The sequence below is a fragment of the Sceloporus undulatus genome, chromosome 6 (genome assembly GCF_019175285.1).
Source record: "Sceloporus undulatus isolate JIND9_A2432 ecotype Alabama chromosome 6, SceUnd_v1.1, whole genome shotgun sequence".
Taxonomy (NCBI): Eukaryota; Metazoa; Chordata; class Lepidosauria; order Squamata; family Phrynosomatidae; genus Sceloporus; species Sceloporus undulatus.
In genome coordinates, this window is record NC_056527.1 from 135,541,919 (window position 1) to 135,562,058 (window position 20,140).

The 20,140-nt window shown below is 42.6% G+C and overlaps 1 protein-coding gene across 1 annotated transcript in view; it reads left to right on the plus strand.

The window, feature by feature from the left end:
- Positions 1-20,140, plus strand: part of GRIK4 (glutamate ionotropic receptor kainate type subunit 4) — a 434,886-nt gene that overhangs the window by 293,685 nt on the left and 121,061 nt on the right. The window contains exons 6-7 of the mRNA XM_042475094.1: positions 3,786-3,964; positions 15,368-15,421. Of these exons, the coding sequence (XP_042331028.1) occupies positions 3,786-3,964; positions 15,368-15,421 (233 nt within the window). The remainder of the gene's footprint in view (positions 1-3,785; positions 3,965-15,367; positions 15,422-20,140) is intronic.

Sequence of the window (20,140 nt, forward strand, 5' to 3'; positions counted from 1 at the left end):
AATTGACAACAAGTTTGCTTTTTTGTGGAAAAAGAAATTGTTTGCACAAATTTTCCAAAAAGGTCCTTAAATTGCTCATAAATTTCTTCTGTTTGCAATGGAAGACCAATTTTAATTTTTAAAATCAAAGTTTTCCTTAATCGGAGCAAAAATGGAGTCATTTACAATCTCTCTGCGTGCCATCGTTCAAGTGAGCAAAATCCTTCAAATTACTGCACAATGCATCCCTGAAATAAATATTCCTTTTCCTTTTTGTTATCGAAGGCCAGGGGGAGTGATGCGAGCGGCAGGTGGCTTTAAACCTACACAATTGTGAAACACTGCTAAGCACTGTTTTGACAGTTTAAGTGATGCTTAAGTGACAAGGTGGCCGCCTGCGTCCCGTTAAATCCCACCTTTAGCAAACAAAATTCTTTCCCATTGCTATTGCTGTGAGATTAATCCACAAATGAGTTCCTAGCTAGGTAAAAGAGGAGAGCAGGAACGAGGGCGGGTATATCATAAAGAGACGCATATAGGCAAGCTGGTATTCCAGGCAAAGAAAATAATAACTTCCACTAGATATAAACTTCTCATCTCAGGCTTTCATTGCTTTAATGCTTCACTTGGTTACCTTTCGTGACTCACTCAGCTTTCTTGAGGGGGAGGCAGTCTACACTTTTGATTAAATATTGTTGTAGCGCTGAACATTGATCCTTCAGACCTTCTGGGTGACTGTGCAGTCAGAAACGATAGCAGTATATGCAAGTATATATTTTAAAAATTTACCAGTTGCATGACACATAACAGAGGATTTATACTGCCAACCAGGAATGGACAATTTGAGCAGATTTGGGAGCCAGGTTTCTACCCTGGAACTCTCTTGGAGCCACATGCATTGCTAAAATTAGTTTTTTGTGGGGTTTTTTGGGCTCTGTGGCCATGTTCCAGAAAAGTTTCTTCCTGACGTTTTGCCAACATCTGTGGCTGGCATCTTCAGAGAATGTTTTGCTTGGAAAAATTGGGTGTATATATACTGTGTGAGCCTGGGAATGCAGGAGTGATTTGCATGTGTATTGTTCTGTGTTGATGGCTGGCAAAACATTCTCTGAAGATGCCAGCCACAGATGCTGGCGATATGTCAGGAAGAAACTTTCACATGGCCACATAGCCCGAAAAACCCACAAAAAACTATGGATGCCAGCCATGAAAGCTTTCGACTTTACATTGCCAAAATTGTTCCAATAAATTCCAAATGTGGCCTGAAGTCCACTTTTTGTTTTGACAAATGAGCAATTTTTATATTAACCAGTATAGGTTGAGAGATACAAACCATTTTAATAAGTGAATTGCCACTCCTGGAAAATTCTGAGAGGCAATCTTTCTCTCTTTCTTTCCTTCTCCTTCTCTTTTTTCCTTTTCTGTGGCTACATCTGCACTACAGAAATTATCCAATTTGACTTTAACTGCCATGGTTCAATGCTATGGAATTCTGGGAACAGTTGTGGTGCTAGAACTCTCTGACAGAGACAGTTAAATGTCTCAACAAAACATACACCTCAAGGATGTGGACAAGCTAGTTGGCATATGAAAACCTATGTCAAGAAGTCAAGAAGGTGTTCTGGATTCTTCACCTTCTTGACTTCTGAAAGCAGCCAGGGATAGTTTAGATGCTTGGACATCAGAGATTGCCTTCTGGAAGGAAGGGATAATTTCTTCTGCTCTGAAAAATAAATAAATAGCAGTAGCAATTTGGTTGTCTTTTAAAGAATCTTCGTCCTCAAATGGAAAGATTGATCCATTTGGTTGATAAAGGTTGATAAATCTTTTTCATTCCAGAATTCTCTGTAATGAAAAAAAGAAATCTTCTTCCCAAACTGCAGGGCTTTATTTCATGGCTGAAAGGTTTAAATCAATCAGTGAATGCCATTAATGATGGATTTATTTACTACTGAGCAAAATGGTGGATTTTTAATCAGACGCCATCTAATTCTAGTTGTACACTATCAAGAGCGTCGCGTTTGGAGAGAGGGCGAAGGAGAAGGAGGCTCAGCAAGAGGAATGTCCAAACATGAGATCGTTTGTCTAAGTTATTCATTTGAGAAAAACTATTACCTTCATTAACCATCTTTAAAATGTCACCTGTAGCAAATTATTGTAATTGTTACTTTAATCAGTTAAAAGGCAGGCTGTTAATCAACGAAAAGTATTGCTTTCAGAAGCAGTTCATTCAAAGAGAACAGTCTTATTGATGGCAATTTTTGCATGGATTTTGAGAGTGTCAGGGGTAAAGGTGTTGTTAAAATTGGATTGTATTATCTTCTTTTATTGAACAAATTTTCAGTAGCAGATAATATTCCCCCAGATGCACATCATGTGTTATGTGCTTCTGTCATAGTAAGCATTCTTCAATTATAAAGAAATGGGGCAGACCAGGTGGGTGATTGAAATAGCATTCATATATCCTAAAAATGATATGATATAATATGATTATATATTATATTATATTATATTATATTATTATTGTGGCCAGAATTCTGTTGGTGACACATACAAATATATCTTTGTATGTCCTTTTTTGCCAATTGCTTTTGGAGGTATCTAGAACCTCCATCCTCAACAAACCACTTCTTTCACAAGGTACTTTCTCCCTGGCTGGGTTCCTGCCCCATGGCCATTTACCTTACATTTACCTGAGTTTCTGCAGTCAGACACATGAAGAAAGAGGTCGTCCTTGGAGGATCTCTGAAAGGTCCAGAAACTTCAAGCATCCCATTGTAGAAATGCAACTGGATGTTGATTCACCATTGGTTGGTTTCCTCTAGCCATTGAATGGCCATGAAAGACAGGGGCATCACTAAGGAGTGCAAGGAGTGCGGACTGTACCGGGTGACATTTCATTGTGTTAATGGGAAGGAGTTCCTTCCACATCTGGCAGCTCTGCGAGTGAGTTTCCGCCTTCACCTACGCAACCGGCAGCTTCACCAAAACCAGAAAAGCTATGGTTCAGCAGGAGCAGCCCATCCTCACCAGCCTTCAGTGGCTGTTGAAGTTGAAGTGTTAAAAATGATAAGCACTGGGTGTCAAATGCACTAGTCATGCCACTGATGGGAGGTGCCTAGGCATCAAAAGAAGACAGGAGGAATTTCAGTTATGCATGGCAGAGTTTTATGCCCTGTGATTTCTATGCGGGATCTCATCCGTTATATTGTTTTGTGACAGTCAGTGGAGGTTTTTTCATTATTTTGTAAAGGAAAAAAAAAAGCCCACAAATTGTCACAGCTATATGATATTTGGTAAGGAGCATCCACCTGGTAAGTGACATAAGCTGCACCAATTTCAGAAATAGCCTGAGAAAATGTCTGTGGCACAGCAGTTACCAAATTCGCCCCAGTCTCATTTTTGTATGTAAGTAGGTTAGGGGAATACTGGAACTCCGATGTTACAGGGGTTATGTGTACCTAGCAGCAAGACAGATTTCTTTCCTTATATGTAACTGAAAGGTAAGAGGGAATGTGGAGATCTGAGTTATAAGTGAACAGATTTGTGAGATGGGAAAATATGTTTACTGCTTTCCGCTTCCATTCTTTTTGGTGCATGGGAGAATTTGCCAGCATCTTAGTGGAATTTATTTCCTTCCTTCCTTCCTTCCTTCCTTCCTTCCTTCCTTCCTTCCTTCCTATCTATCATCTGTCTCCCACCCTATATCTGCCATATTTGCCCCAGTCTGATTATTTTGGGTTTTGCAAGCTGGAAACTGACTCCAACTTATTCACTAGAAAAGTCATTGTTTCTTTTACATGCAGGCCTTCTAAACCTGGAGAAATTGCTCCGTCAGTTCCTTATCTCTAAGGAAACCCTCTCAGTCCGCATGTTGGATGACAGCCGGGATCCGACGCCATTGTTGAAGGAGATCAGGGATGATAAGACGGCCACCATCATTGTGCACGCCAATGCTTCCATGTCCCATATCATCCTTAAGAAGGTAAGCAGAAGGTGACTTTCATCAGTTGAACTTGCCAAGTTTGAGATGTGCCCTCTGTCTTAAGAGTTTCTAACTCAGGTTCACCAACTGAAGCTGAGTGGCAAGTAATTTAAGAACTGACAAAAGGAGGCCCATGTTATTGTGATATGTAATTAACTTAGAGAAAATCATGTCCTCTAATGGCTCGGCTACCTGCTTAAAATAGATTTTTCCAAAAGATTAAGACAAATTAATGGCTGGTATTTCTGTTTCCTTTATGATGTTCACTATGTTTAAGCAGGCATAGGCAAAGTGCAACCCTACAGATGTTGCTGTAAGTCAAGTCCTATCAGCCTAGCCAGTAGAGCCAGTGGTGAGGGTTGATGGAAATTGGAGTCCAACAACACCTGGAGTGGCATGCTTTGTCTGTCACTGATCTAAAGAGAAAATCTATGCACACTTCCATGACTTTTTATCTACAGAAAAATAGTTCTGCTCTCCATTGTTGGGAACTTTTTATGGTTTAGAATGGATTGTACACAAAACAGTGCTTGGGGTATCTTGTTCTACGTGTGTAGCCAATGTTTGTGTTCATTCCCCCTCTATTTCCCCCCTTTTGTTTACAGCTTTCTTTAAAAATTGATCATTTCTCCTCTTCCTTTCCCTACAGTTTGTTATGTGAGTTGGAACACTGGGCCCCCTTTGGCTTTAAAGTTTTGGCAGTCCTCCCAACCAGTCCATTAGGCAGGGAAACAATATTAACAATTTATAAACAACCGTTTGGATCCGCAGCCTCATCAACACACATTGGCGAGCGCAAGTGTGCAGTTTAGCAAGCGTGGGGTTGTTTTGTGGTGGCATTTGCTTCATATACAATGAGGTTGAAGATACAGAGCTCCTTAGACTCTATAATTTTGTTTTCAGAGTCCAGAAATGTTGCAGAAGAACTGACAGGGTACTGGGGGCTTAAATCCAAAACTCAGTACCCTACCTGGAAATGAATATGGTGAACCCTCAGGGCCTTCTTCTCACAGTGGATATTATGTGAACTGGGGAGGGCAGAACTCTTTGAATCCCACCAGGTAGCAAGCTTGTGGTTAACTATGACCCCCCCATCTGCATGGGCCAAATAAAATGTGCCACCCCCCATGTTGAGGAGTCTGAATGATGCAAGGCCTAATCTTCTGGTGTAAACTATCCAGACAATGTCCATCCAATTCAGCAACAAACCTAACATATACCCACCCTTAAAATGTTTTAAAATAACTCACCTTTTGCTCCACAAGATCTGGAGCCTTCCGTTGTGATGTCAGGTGGCTGTTGACAACACATCCCACTGTTCTGCCTGGCACCACCACCACCACCACAGCAAGTTGCTTAAACTGAGGTCAGACTGAGGAACCAGCCATGTGATCGATGCTGGGCATGTTGTTCTGACTGTAGAATGAGTGATTTGGCAGGGTGGTGGCAGTGCTGTGTGGTACAGTGGAACACGTGTGAACAGCCACCCAGTATTGCAACAGAGGGACCCAGGTAATGGAGGGATGTCAGGGCAGCTCTGGGTCTAGAATACTCTGGGCTGCTCCCAGAGTATTCTGGCTCATGAGGATGCAGCCTGTGTTGTGGTTATGGTTTCTTTCCTTTAATGGGTGTCACTGGAATGACTCGGAGTACAGAGAGAACTCAGACAATGGAAGCAGACATTGGAAATTAACTGCTGCCTATCTCTCCAGACATGTCCTGTGTTTGTAAATCATAGCTGGTGCCAGAAATTCACCAGAGGTAAACCAGACAGAATACCATTTTGGAAGATTGTTTGGGTTTATTTTTTGTAAAATCTTTATCAGAACTGGTACAATGCCTACCAGTTCCCAAAGCTTTTTACCAGTCTCTATGAGCTTTCTGTGTGACTACCATACCCTACAAAATGTCTAGATCGGTTGAGACTAGTATAAATACTGAGTGCCTACTCCTCTGTCCTTGTCTAGTAATTCAGGAGCAGAGCTCAGAAGATATTGAAACTCACTGCAGAACTGGGAGAACACATCTTCTTTATCACCCCCATTCTTTGATTGATTGATTGATTGATTGATTGATTGATTGTTGTCATGTTCAGCTGCCTGCTAACTCAATGTTCTTGGAATAGCTTACGTCCTGTTAAAAATATAAAATGTAAAATAAAACAATGACAAAAGACAACGTAATATAAAACCAATATTAAAGCAACAGAGAATGAAACATTGCCGCACCTCAAAGCAAACTAAAACCAGAAGAGAACTAAAACAGATTTTAAAATGTTTGGGAGAGTGAAGAGAAAAGCTTCCTATGGCACTGAAAGGACCATAATGTTGAACTGTAATCTTCTTGGAGGAAGGGATTCTGCAGATGAGTTGCTGCCATTGAAACAATCCCTTTCTCATTTATACTTTTGGTCTAGAAAAAGACTTTGCTTTATTTAGTGGGAGTACTTGGAAAAAGTGCTCAGATGATGCCCTTAGGACCTGGGTAGGTAACAATTCACCATAGAGGCAACATCATTTCAAAACATGGCAATCTCTCCTAAAGCTCATTTGAGGGACAGTTCCTTTCATCAGTGCCAAATCCTGTTTTGATCTTTCTATTAGTAAAACCTATGGATTGCTATAAAGTACCAAAACAAGACATAAGTTTTTCTGGCCCTCTACACCAAGTAGGGGTGGGCAATTGTGAAAAGCTATGGGGCTGCATTAGCACCCCCAGGAAATCTTGGAGGGACACACACTCCCACAAAAAGAAATCAAATTGTTTGGCTCCAAATGCCATCTAGGGAACACAGAGGCATTTTTATGATGTTGTTGGGCCTTTCTGGGCTCCTGGGCATTTTGAGGCAAACGAATGTTATGTAAAAATTGGTTTGGACTCCTGGGAGGGGTCCAAGAGGGATCCAAATGTAAATGCTCCTAGAAGTCATTTTGGGACATTGAGGAGGAAATGAAAATTGAAAAAAGAAAAGACTCCTGGGATGGCCTGGGGTCACAAAACAGCCCCGGGGGATTAGAGTTTGCACTTTTCCTAAACCTGGTTTACATAGTGTGTAGCTGCAGTATCAACTGGTTGAAGTGTGTGTACTACAGGGGCTTCTATCACAGATATAGCACCACCAACAGAACTTTTCATATCACCCCCAGGCACAAATTCTTTTTCAATAAAGTCAGCATGCATACTGAGCTGTCAGTTTAGGGAGTAATGAATCGTCCCCGTTGCGTGAAGACTGAAGCACCAGCTCAACTGTAATCGAATGATACATGTAAAATGAATGAAGTTGGCATGCTTCTGCTCATATTATACTAGAACATACTTGGAAACAAACTTTCAAACCTATCTCAAATGAGAGGAGAAACTATATAAGCCTTTAAAAAAAAAAGAAAGCAGTTCTGTTTAAAATCCATGCAAGATCATTGCTGCAACTGAGTTTCAAGCTGGATAATTGACCATAACAGCAAGATGGCACTCTGGTAAGTACTGCAGGCCAGTCCTAGGGTAACATGTCTCCTTCCTTAGCTTTGGGATTGTTAACCACAATCCTAAATCCAAGCCTAGAATCTATGGCCCAGGCAAGTATAGCACTGTGGTTCCACATTAGCTGCCATGACAACATGCTGTGGAATCCTGGGATTTGCAGTTGGGGTATATTTAGAATTCTTAGCCAAAGAGTTCCAGTAGCTCACCAAACTACACATCCCAAAATTCCATAGGACGTTGTCTTGGCAGTTAAAGTGGAGCCATAGTACTATAATTATGGAAGTGAAAGGCCCCTTGGTTCTCCTGCACTCTCCACCTTTCATCCTCCCATTACCACCATCTCTGCCTCACTGAAAGCCAGTTGTGTGAGACATTTAACTTTCTCTGTAGAGAGCTCTGACGTCCCACCAAACAGCTTCCAGAATTCCATAGCATGAAACCATAAAGTGGTGCCAAACTGGATTATTTCTGCAGTGCGGATGCCACCATCACTCTTCCCATATTTAGTGGGTTACGTATGTTGCTGATGTTCCTGACCCTTCCTTCTCAGTTTTCTAGCAAATGTGGCTACATCTTTTATAGCCCAAATATGCTAGATGAGAGATTATTCTAAAATTGAGCTTGCAAATAATAAGAATAAGAATAATTTTGGACAATGATTCTCAGAATCCCCCAGCCAGCCATATTTGGGGACTTGTAATAGCCTTTCCAGAGCTCTTACCTATAGAAGATGATGCCTCTCGAAACAATATGTCTACACATGAGTAACTTAACTAAGCTGTAGGGGCTGATCTGCATGTTTTCGTTATTAAGTGATTGTCCTTTTCCTCCACTTCACGGTATTCATGATATTGAAGGGAAAGTTCTCCCAGAAAACTCCAAGTTTCCATATGACTCTGTGATGTTGATTAATGGCTGTGTTCCCTATGGAGCAAGGAGATGAAGAGTGCAGCGTGGGGAATGTTAAAAAAAAAAATACGTATCCATATTTAGAAACTCCCCGCTGCCCTGGCTCACAGTTCAGCAGTGGCAGGATTTGGTATTCATGCAAAGCTGTTCCCATTATTAGTCCTTGCAGGTAGAGATGTGTTTGTCTTCCGTCCACAGACTAAGGTCAAAAACAAGTTGCTAATAGAGTCTGCCTGGTTCTTGGAGAGATCAGAGAGATCTGTAGCGACTTAATGCATCTCATCAACTCAGCACTGTATCATTTTAATTGTACATCTGCCAAGCGGCTGGTGTATGTCTGTGTGCGTTTGTGTGTGTGTGTCTGTGTATCTCTGCATGCAAAAGCTTCAACCAAAGGACAACTTTCTTTTTTGACCTTCAGTGTTTGACCAAAATAAATAAATAACATAAAATCGCCCCCAGATCCAACCTGCTGTGTTTTGTTTTGGGAAACCAGTGCCAAGATATGGTTTCTCTCCCTCCCTCGCTGCAGAGTTAATAAAGGATTTGAATGAATTCTCTCCGTATTGAGGGCTATCCCTTCAGCCCGTTGCCATAGAAATTTTGCACAGCTACAGAGCTGACCGTTTTCTTCGGACACCCTCTTCTCTTGCGCTTCCTTTCTCTCGGGTATTCTCCAGCCGTGACTGACATAAAGATGTCAAAGATTGAAAAGATTGCTTTAAAAATGTTTTCTGAAGTGCTGAATTTTGGAATACTGTTCTATTTAAGCAGAGGATGGCTAGAGACGAGGGGTAAAGAGGAAAATACACATACACATGCTGGTATGGATATGTGGCATTGTGCCTTATCTCCTTTTTTTAAATTTGAAGCTCATCAGGTTTGGCATTTTAACAAAAGTCATGCAAGGAGGGTAAAACTTGATGAAGACGGATGGTGATTATAATAAAAAGAGCTACTTCTGTGTTCCAGCCTTTGCAGGGTGTGAAGCAAGTGCTTGATACATTCCTCCAGGGTTTAACTCAGGCTGTGTGGGTTTCAGAGCCAAAGATCAGTCCTGGTAGCTGCAAAGTATTTAGAAAGAGAAGGCAGGTTGTGTCCCCTAAGCATCAGCTGAACATAGGGGTTTTGTTTCCTGGGAAGGTTTGAGCATGGCATAATGGTTTGGGTAATGGACTGCGACTCTAGAGACATGGTTTGATTCCTAGCTTGGCCATGAAACCCACTGGATGACCTTTGGCAAGTCACATGCTCTCAGCCTCAGGGAAGGCAATGACAGACCTCCTTTAAAAAATCTTGCCAAGAAAAACCCATGATAGGTTCCCCTTAGAGTTGCCATAAGTTGGAAATGACTTGAAGGCATACAACAATTGCTTTAGAGTCCCAGCATGGTGCAGTGGTTTGAGCATTGGACTATGACTCTGGAGACCAGGGTTCAATTCTCACTTGGCCATGAAAACCTATTTGGGCAAGTCATATGCTCTCAGCCTCAGTGAAAGTAATGGCAAGTCACCTCTCCTTTTTCAGTACTGCTTTTTCCTCCTTTAGAAATAAATGTCAGTATTTCTCAAGCAAAACTTTGTAGGTGGCCTCTTTCTAGACCCACAGTTCTACATCTCCATTTCTCTTTTTGCACCATCCTCCTTGCTCCTACCAGGTCCTCTCTGGGGCAAACATCAGAACTCCAGTTTATAAATTAGCAAGATGCAATACCCTTCATATAGCATGCAGCATGTTTCAGAGAAGCAGGGAAAGAAACCCTTGTAGCTAGGCAGTGGAGTGATGGAGAGAAACCTGTTTTTCCTTGCATCCTCCTGTATAAAGCCAAAGGCTTGCTCATGCTCTGAGCAACAGCATCTGTCAGGCCTCTTTACTTGTCTCTTCCAGCTGTTGTTGCTCTTTCTCCTTGTCCCTTTCTCCACCATCTCTACATGAGCATGCAAATGGTACACCTAAATAATGTTGGTATATCTGAAGACTGTGAAGATTTGCCAGAATTGTATATCGCCTTTTACTTAACTTTGCATTTACTTTGCTAAGTTGAAGAAGCACAAAGAAAGCCTATTTGTGAATTGCAAAGTCATTTTGGGACACCAGCAAGAGTGCTCAAAGCACATTGGGGCCAATACACATCAGTGTGTGATGTGCATTAGTGTGTGGTGCACAAAGGTATGCAATGTGTATTGTTGCATTAGGTACATTGTGCACAGTGCTGGCTCTGCTATGTAATAACGTAACATAATAATAATAATAATAATAATAATAATAATAATAATAAAACTTTATTTATATACCGCCCTTCTAAAAACCAGGGCGGTGAACAACAGTTCCAACAATATAACAACAGGTCATACAAAACATTAAAAACAGATTAATAAAAATAATAAAATGTCCATGCCGGCAAGACAGTGCTGACAAGGGGAGGGGGGGAGAGTAGCTGGTCAGGGGTAAGCTTGTTCAAATAAGTGGGTCTTTAGCCCCTTCCTAAATTGGGCTAGGGAGGTGGCTGAGCGGAGCTCGAAGGGCAGCGCGTTCCAGAGGTTGGGGGCTGAGATGGAGAAAGCCCTCCTGGTGGTAGAACTATATTTCGCCTCTGGAACGGTTAACAATAGCTGCCCTGATGATCTGAGTGTGCGGGGCGGATTGTACGGAGAGAGGCGGTCCTCCAGATACCCTGGGCCCAAGCCATTTAGGGCTTTATAGGTAATAACCAACACCTTGTATTGCGCCCGGAAGCGAATAGGCAGCCAATGTAAGTCTTTAAGGACTGGTGTTATATGACTGGCCCTGGCAGTGCCAGTAACCAGACGGGCTGCCATATTCTGCACAAGTTGCAGCTTCCGGGTATGGTACAAGGGTTACCCCATGTAGAGCGCGTTGCAGAAATCCAAACGAGAGGTTACCAGGGCGTGTACAACCGTTTCAAGGTCTCCCCGGTCGAGGTAGGGACGCAGCTGGCGTATCAGCCGAAGCTGATAACAGGTGCTCCTGACCGTCGCATCCACATCAGCCCTCTACTGGAAGAGACATTACGAAACTGACCTAATCGAATTCCTACATGCGTGAGTCCACTTAAGACGTAACTCCCATACAGGATTCTGGCCATTATATGCAGCATTTCTTATCTTTGGTGGATCTCAGCAACTGCTAGAAGAGTTGTTGACAGCAAGGCAATAAATTCTCCCCCCATCCCCATCAAGGTTTTGCCAGTTTGTACAAGAAACCTCTGCAAAAATTAATCTCTTTCTCCTTTGTTGAAGCAAAGCATCCATTCACACCAAGCCCAAAAGGAGAGGTGTATGTGGGAGGGGAATGCTGACAATGCATGCTACCTTTTAGAAGTCCATGATGTTTAAAATAGCCAGCACAGTTTGTGCCAATATTGACCTTGTGAGTGTGGATTAATTTGCTGGAAATGCACAAAAACAATTGACAAGCAAGAATGTATTTTCCTAATGTGTGTAAAATTTGATGTAGGCAGACCAAAATCATGTGGATGTTGCCCTTTAGAAAATCGTCGTCATCATCTGGTGATGAAATGCATGACTTGGCTTACGTGCATTGGGTTTTATATGTGCAAGGCCACTTGTTCTGATGTTCCAGCCTCTGAAGGTGCAGAGATATCAGAGGTAGTCCAGACATATTTTTGCTCCATCCAACAGAACAATTCCCTCCACTTACATCCGTATCTCTGTTCTCATACCTTGATCGAGAATGAGCTCTGGCAATCAAATGGCTGGCGTTTTATCTCAGGATGCAATGTGTCTCCCTTCTCAGCAGAACTTCACTCCTTGTTCCCACTCAGTCGTCTCACCACCCTCTTTTGCTTCTGCAATTGAAAGATCTTTTTTCCCCCTTTCATTTATGGAGCTCTGACTAGACTCTGTTTTCCAGCCCTGCCAACCTCAAACAATGAATCTGCCATCACCTCTCACTTCCTATCATCCCCATATGGCCCAGAGTTGCATGGATGCTTCCTCTGCTGACAGCCCCATCCTGGCTTCCCACCTGCCAATGTGAGTGAGCAAAGAAGGCCAGGAAAAATAATTTGTGGCTCTCTTTGATTTTCTGCCCTTGGAACTGAAAGCTTGTGACTTCAAGGCTGGTTGCAGGGGAGAACAGATGTGCCTGCCCATCCCAAGCTAACTAGAAGGTGTAGAATTTTGCAACGGAGATGAGAGGTGACAATGTGAAGAGCAGAACGGATTATTGGGAAATAATTTCCCCCACTTTGTTTTCTCTGGCAGTTAGGGTGGATCTGCTCTATGTAGTAGCCTGTGTGAGAATAGGTCTTGGGAGATCCAGGGCTCAAATCACAGTTCAGCCATGTAGCGCATTGGAGAAACATGGGTCAGTGACCATAATTTAGCCCAGTTGTCCCAAATTTTTTCAGGCTACCATCTTCTTTCCTCTTAGGCAACAATCCTAGCACCCCCAGTCCCTATATCTTGATATTATGTCTACTGATCTACTGCAAAATCAAAACAATCAATCTTATTTACTGCTCCGTTTGCATCAGGTCACCCTGGGAGCAGCAACCAAACAGCTGGCTGAGCAGTGACTGAGAAGCTTCTTACACATGCTTGCCTTGTAGTAAAGAGTGGAATGGGGAGAGATTTTCAATCACTGAGTTGACCAGCTGCATAGCTGTGGCTCTCAAGGTGTCTGGGTGCAAAGGGAGAAGCTTTTTCCTGGTGAGGAAAAACTCTCAATCCTTCTTTGCTGGGGCACCACCAGCTGTCCATTCTTCGCCCTGGAGAGGAAGGACTCTTTTGAAGAATCAAACATGGATACTCCTCCCCTTCCTTCCCTAAAGATGTACCTTTCCCACACAGTTTTAAATTGTTCCCCCACAAACACACAACCATTGTTGCTTCAGCTAACTTTTTGCTTACCCTGGCCTACCTTGCAGAGTTGTTGTGATGATAAAAATGGAGAAAAACAAGGACCAAAAGCCCCCTGCCCAGCCCTTATAAGCTGTACAACCCATCCTATCCAACACAGCTAGTTGCAGTTTGTTGGAGAATGAAGAGATTACTGTGTCCAGCTATTTACCTTTAGCTGTAAAGGCATCATATGCAGGGATGTCACAGGGATACCTAGAGGTCCTTCCTAAGACGTGTTGCAGCACAGTCCAGGAAAATAGCTAGACACATCCCTTTGCTCTCCAACAACCCAGGAATGGCTGGGGTGGGCTGTGTGGGGCTTACATGGTGGGATCAGGTGTAGCATCAGGAAACATAGCTATACAGATGTAACTACATGAGAAACATAGTCTCCCAGTGCAGAATCTTAAGACTCCATTTCTGGCCTGCTTAAATCTGATAAAAGGTTATGTTAGATGTTTGGCTCCTTTGAGATAAAAATACTATCCTTGGTCTCCTTTGAACTTAACTCTGGGCTGGACTGTACACCTGGTCTTTGAGCCTTCTGCTTGCTTGGCACACAAGCTATGAGAAACACTTTTGATGTATCACTTCTGAGCAACTGGTTTCTGATCTTGCCAGCTATTCCCAAAGAAAATAAAAAGTCCTCCTCCCCACCACCCCACAACTCTCGCTCTGTTGATTTAGAACTGCCTTGGGAGAACCTGTCTTCCAACTCATTTGACTTAATGAGTTGATCCTAGCTACATTTGGCAATCAATAGCAGTTTTTGGTCAATCTTAATAACCTACTAGGCTTGGACTAGTGTAAGGAGGTAAAGAGTGTCATAGGTAAGGAATGAGAGCAGTGGGGCCAGTGGGGTTCCAAGACCAATTGATAATGCCAGCTGCTACTTCTAAAACCCAAATGACTTGAGATCTGGTTTTCTGAAAGACCTCCTTTTCACAAGCAAATGTGTAGCTACACTCTGCCCTAGCTGAAATTTTCAAACCATCTTCAGAGCTATCCCCGTGAAGATCACCTTCCAATAGTCTGGTCTATATGTCTTGCTTTGGGGCGTCTTGAAAACACTGGGCTGGCTGTTGAAAGGACCAAGGTGTTAGACCTCCTGTGGCATGATCTGGCAGGCTCTTCCATTGCTCCTGCTTTTTCTTCCCCCTCCACTTCTTCATAATGTGCAAATCTTTTGAAGTGAAATGAAACACAAACAGATTTAAGAGTTTCCATCTAGCCCAAATTGCAAACAGGCAAGGTGCTGCTCATTTGCAAATGCAGATTCATTTAAGTGTAGCACATTTAAAATCCTTGCCTCAGGTAGAAGAGGAACTAAAAAAAGCCATCCAGGTGACAAACAGCTAAACAGGGAAACATAGACATACGCTCCTCAATTACAATCAGTCATTTGCTTCAGGATGCCTTCTGTCGTTTTTCAGTATTGGATGGCAACCCTGCTGTTATCCCCAAGAGAAACAAATTCCAAAACATCCCAAGGCTGATACTGGAAAACTGCAGTTTAGTTCTTCTTGAAGTGGAAGGTAGTCGGAAAAGACAGAAGCCACATTACAAATTGATTGACTTAAACAAGGAGGCCATGGCCCCGAGTTTGCAAAACTTTAGCGGGGCTGAATTCAGAGACATAGCTCTATTGGTCTGGGATATCAGTAATAGCAATAGCAGCTTCATTTATATACCGCTTCATACCACCTAAGCAGTCTCTAAGTGGTTTGCAATTGTAAGCTGATTGCCCCTAAAAAGCTGTGTACTCATTTTAGTGACCTATGGAAGGATGTAAGCCTGAGTTGAGCCTGAGCCCTTGGCTGGTATTGAACTCACCACTGTGAGTGAGTGGCTGCAGCACATGCATTTAACCACTGCGCCACCAGGGCTCTTATGCAAAGGGAGGCAGTTGATGCTTGGTTTGTTGTAGGACTCACATTAGCTTCTTTAAAATTTGGACTAAGAATTGGAATGGATTCACTGGCCCACATGGATGCCACCAGCCGCTACTGCTAGGTGGTTCATTTGAGGGCAAAAGGTTATTTTAAAGCACATTGTTTCCAGTAACTTGCACTGCAGTGACGAATTCTTGCTTTCTCCTGTCTAATCTCTTGTATTTTCTCCTTTGCAGGCAGCTGAACTGGGAATGGTGTCAGCCTATTACACATATATCTTCACTAATCTGGTAAGACATTTTCTCAGCTTCATCTGCCCCCCCCCCCCTTCATCCCACTTGAAAGTCTTATTGAAAAAAGTTGATCTGTTTAAGCTGTGAGCATCTCTGATGCAGCAGTGAATGGCATGTAAGATGAGAGAAACTAAAGGGAGATATAGGCTACTGCAATATTCTTGGAAACATTTGATGTACAGAACAGTTTTGGTTAATCATGAACCATGCTGTTTGGGAGCAATTTATTCCACTTAAGACCCGAACCAAAATTTTCACAAATTTTCATTAAAATCTACAGCAATGGCCCCTTAAATATCTCCCTTTTAGTTGTCTGCTTATATTGTGAGAAAGATGAATATGAGCTTTCTAATGCCATGATGCAAGCACAGGCTTGTGTAGATGTGGAATGAAATGCAAACCCATTCCTTTTATCGATTATGTATTTATTCAATTTATATCCTGCCCTTCATAATAAGAGTACAAGGCAAATTACGTCATGGCCTAGCTTTAAAGAAAGAGAGAGAACGGAGAGAGAGAGAGAAAGGCTGCAGAAATAATGCAGTCTGACACCACTTTAACTATTTGGGCTCAATGCTATGGAATTATGGGAATTGCAGTTTATTGTGGCACTGGAGCTCTCTGTCAGAAAAGCCTAAATGTCTCATAAAATGACAATTCCACAGCATTGAGCCATGGTAGTTAAAACTGTGTATGGATTATGTCTGCAGTGTGGATGGAGCTAGAGAGACTTGGCCAACAATACCCACTTATCTGCCCTATTGCAATCAATGGGACAGCCTTCCCAATAGACATACATTAGACTGAGCTATTGTGTCCTCTTTGTGAAAGTTGACTCTACAAATGGGTGTTGTTAACCTTGGTATCTAACTACAATATCCATGCCTGGAGGCATTGGATCTCTGAACAGCAAATGCTGGAGACAAAATGAGGAAGGTCAATGATCTTTATTCTGCCTTGCAATTGAGATTCTCAAGGGCATCAACCTGACTGGTGTGAAAAAAGCAGATAAAGAATTGGTTAGGATTGCGACTAAGGCAACTGGAAAATCAGATGTACCGTTTTGTGATGACAGATTGTAGGAGAATTTTTGACAGATCGTATGAAAAAAGATGTGTTAGCATGTCTGCAATTCCTCCTGTGTCTGCTTCTGGTTTTTGGGAGGGGGAGAGGTTAGGTGAGACTCCTTTGCTCAAAGTGGTTTTGTGAAAGATCAGCTGCCAAGAAATGGGGCCTGGTTCATCTTATGTCTTTATTCGGTGACCAATTATCGTAAGATGGTTGCAGAGGTGCATCAAGAACATGATGCTTTTAGGGTAAGGGGCAGCCCCTGTGATTTGCAAAGTTCCCAAAATTATGTTTTTTATGGTGAAGCCCTCATTCCAGTCATAATTTTAAAAGTCCTGAGCTTTTTTATTTTTACTATGACTAAACAGTCTGCTTTTCAGCATATTTGGAAATGATGGAGTTGCTCTTACTTTACGAAGCGGTTGATCTGTCTTGTGGGAGGGGATAATGAGAAGAATTAGTTAGCGTTTCCTGTCTAGCTTTTTAAAAAATGAATATCAGCTTTCTAATGCCATGATTCAAGCACAGGCTTGGGTAGGCGCCGAATGAAATCTCTTCTCTTGAAATTAACTTCTGTGAGAGATTTCTTCTGCCATTGGCATATCTTTCTCATTTGCACATTGTGGATTTCTCATGACTGTTTCTCAATCGCTCTATTTTGCTATTAAAGTGATATTTTAAAAACCCTTCCTTGGCAATTTTATCAGTCATACTTCAAAGTCACAATGCAGGCCTCCCTGTCCATCAAGCATGGCTTTGTATGTGGTCTTAGAATATTCGTCTTCTTTCGGATATGTGAAGGATTGTTTTGCACTGGAAGTGAATTGTGCCATCTGTTGTGAAATACATATGGAAGAAACACAATGTCATTGTAGGATCATATGGGATGATACTAAGGGCATGTCTGCATGGACCATTTACAGTGGGTTCCCCATATCTTCTCATCTCCCTGTCCAGATGATGCAGAGCCCAAGGCCCAGTTTGATTGTGAACTTGATCATACATGGGTATTGGAGTCCCCCAGCAACTCTGGGTGATCACTGTTTTAACCTGCTTTTAACTCATTCATCATTTGCTCCAGATCTGCCCAGAAGATCCAGTGCACTCTACAGCAATACTGGCTGGATGTCTACACAGCATCCCACTGTAGGAGCACCTCATGATGGCAGCAGGTGGCACAGCGAGATGCTAAGTAGTTAGCCACCCAATGTTGCTCTGGGGTTATAATAAACTAAGGGCAACCCAGAGTATTCTGGGCAGTGTAGACCTGCCTGAAAACATAGTAATGCTTTTCAGGTGGAATGTCTTTGGTCAGTCCCCAGAATCTCTATATTTGTGGGAGAAGGAAGGGATTAAGCTTTACTTAATGGTGGAGCACATGGAGAGAAGGTCATCAGTTCAGTGCCTGTCACCTCCATTTAAAAAGTAAATTTAAATTTAAAAAGTGGAGGGATGTCATATTGAGGAGGGAGCAAGCTTGTTTTCTGCTGCTCCAGAGACTAGGGCCCGGAGCAATGGATGCAAGCTGCAGGAAAAGAGATTCCGCCTCAACATTATGAGGAAATTCCTGACAGTAAGGGCTGTTCGACAGTGGAACAAACTCCCTCTGAGTGTAGTGGAGTCTCCCTCCTTGGAGGTCTTCAAACGGAGGCTGGATGGCCATCTGTCAGGGATGCTTTGATTGTGATTTCCTGCATGGCAGGGGGGTTGGACTGGATGGCCCTTGCGGTCTCTTCCAGTGCTACGATTCTATGATTCTATGATTCTAAGTAGCAGGAGTTGAAATATAGGAATGTAGGAATCTGTCCATCTGACCTAGTATCTGAATCACCATCCCCTTGATCCACCTAGACTAGACAAAGTGACTTACCTATGGTCATCCAGTGAGTTTCCATGGCTGAATGGGGATTCGAACCCTAGTCTCCAGAGTCCTAGTCTAGCACTCAAATTGCTACATCACGCTGGCATCGCCCATTCATAGGGTTGCCTTAAGTCAACACTGATTTTACAGCAAATAACCGTAAGAATAAATGGGAAGTGATGTGGGTAAATCTTTCCCCGCTCCTAATGCCACACTGTGTTATGAATGAAAGGATGGGTTTATAGACGCAGGGAAAAGCCCTGGGTAAACATCAGGCAAATTTCTGTGTTCTGTCTATACAAACCAAAAAAGTTGCAGGTGGGCAGGCAGACAAGAAGGAGAGCCATCTCCAGAGACTGCAGAGATGAAACGAGACAGTCTTTTTACTAAGACTGGCTTAAGGATAATGAAATCTCTATTGCCATGGATGCAAGGGGACTGATGAGGTGATTAACTGGAGGTGCCTTCCAACCTTGGTGGTGCTGTGTTTGTATAATTTCAATGAATATTTATGCTGCGAGTGTGTGCGTCTTTGTGCACGTGGGTGTGGGTGGGTGAGTTTGTTTGCCAAGTGGCAAGGGGAGCATGCTGTATATTTGGGTGGGGGAGCAGCAGAAACAGATGGCAGCAAGTAGAGAGGAACAGTACTCTAAACTTAAGGGACTCAAAAGCCTGGGTAGGAAGGAATGTTGGCAGCCAGTAGAAGGATAGGCGGGGAGAAAAAGAAATGGGATGAGCGAGGAGCCATGAAAAAACTAAAAGATTACACACACCGCCATCCTTGCTCTAGTCCTAGTCTACTAGTTTAGAAAAGTTCTTGCAACACCCATTTCTTTCATCTCCTAACAGATACTTCACCTTGTATCTACTGAGCTTGATGGAGTCATAGGTAACAGGGAGCATCTTTCCTAATCTAGGTTCTTGTCACCTAGTCATCTTTGGGTCTGTTAGAATTATTAGCCAGGATTCTTGTTGTAAAGTCATGTATAATCTAGTATATTGTTGGTTGTTTTTTTCTTGTGAGACACTTAGGATAATAGAATCTTAGAATCATGGAGTTGGAAGACACTTCAAATCCAAGCCCCTGCAATTTATGGCTGCAGTGGATTAGAGAGGACAGTGTTGTCTCTCTTGAGTCCTTGTGTGGCTACATAGATTCATAGCACACTATTGAATTATCTTGTATATATGTGCCTTAAAGTCGCCTGTTGACTTAAGGTGGCCCCACAAATTTCATAGGTTTTTCTAAAGCAAGAAATGCCAAAATTAAGCTGCTTCGGGACACTTTGAAGGTATGCTGTTTAAAAGTTGCATGTGTTCTAAGAGTCCGGAAGCTGTGCCAAAGCTGTGCTCCAGTCCTTATGACTAGATCATGGCTTTGGTGTGACTTCTGGATTCTTAGGACGCATGCAACATTTAAACAGCATACCTCCAAAGTGTCCCGAAGCAGCTTTATTTTGGCCTGTCTGTATGGGGCCATAGTCTTCAGCACCTGGTCTTCATTGGTGGGCTCTCATCCAAACGTTAACCAGAGGTGGTCCTGCTCAGCTTCCAAGATCAGATGGGATCTGGTACCTTTAGAGTATTGAAGCCAACTTGGTTTATCTTACCCTAGCAATAAATGCTTCCAGGTGAACCTAGATATTTATTTAGGCATCCCTCTTGAAGCTTGAGTCACTTAAGTCTCACCAAAGAGCTTCAAAGATAGATGAGAGCAGAGGAACCCACTTGTCTTAAAGAAGAATTTAATTAAGTGTAAGGGTGACGAATGAGGCAGATAATGGATA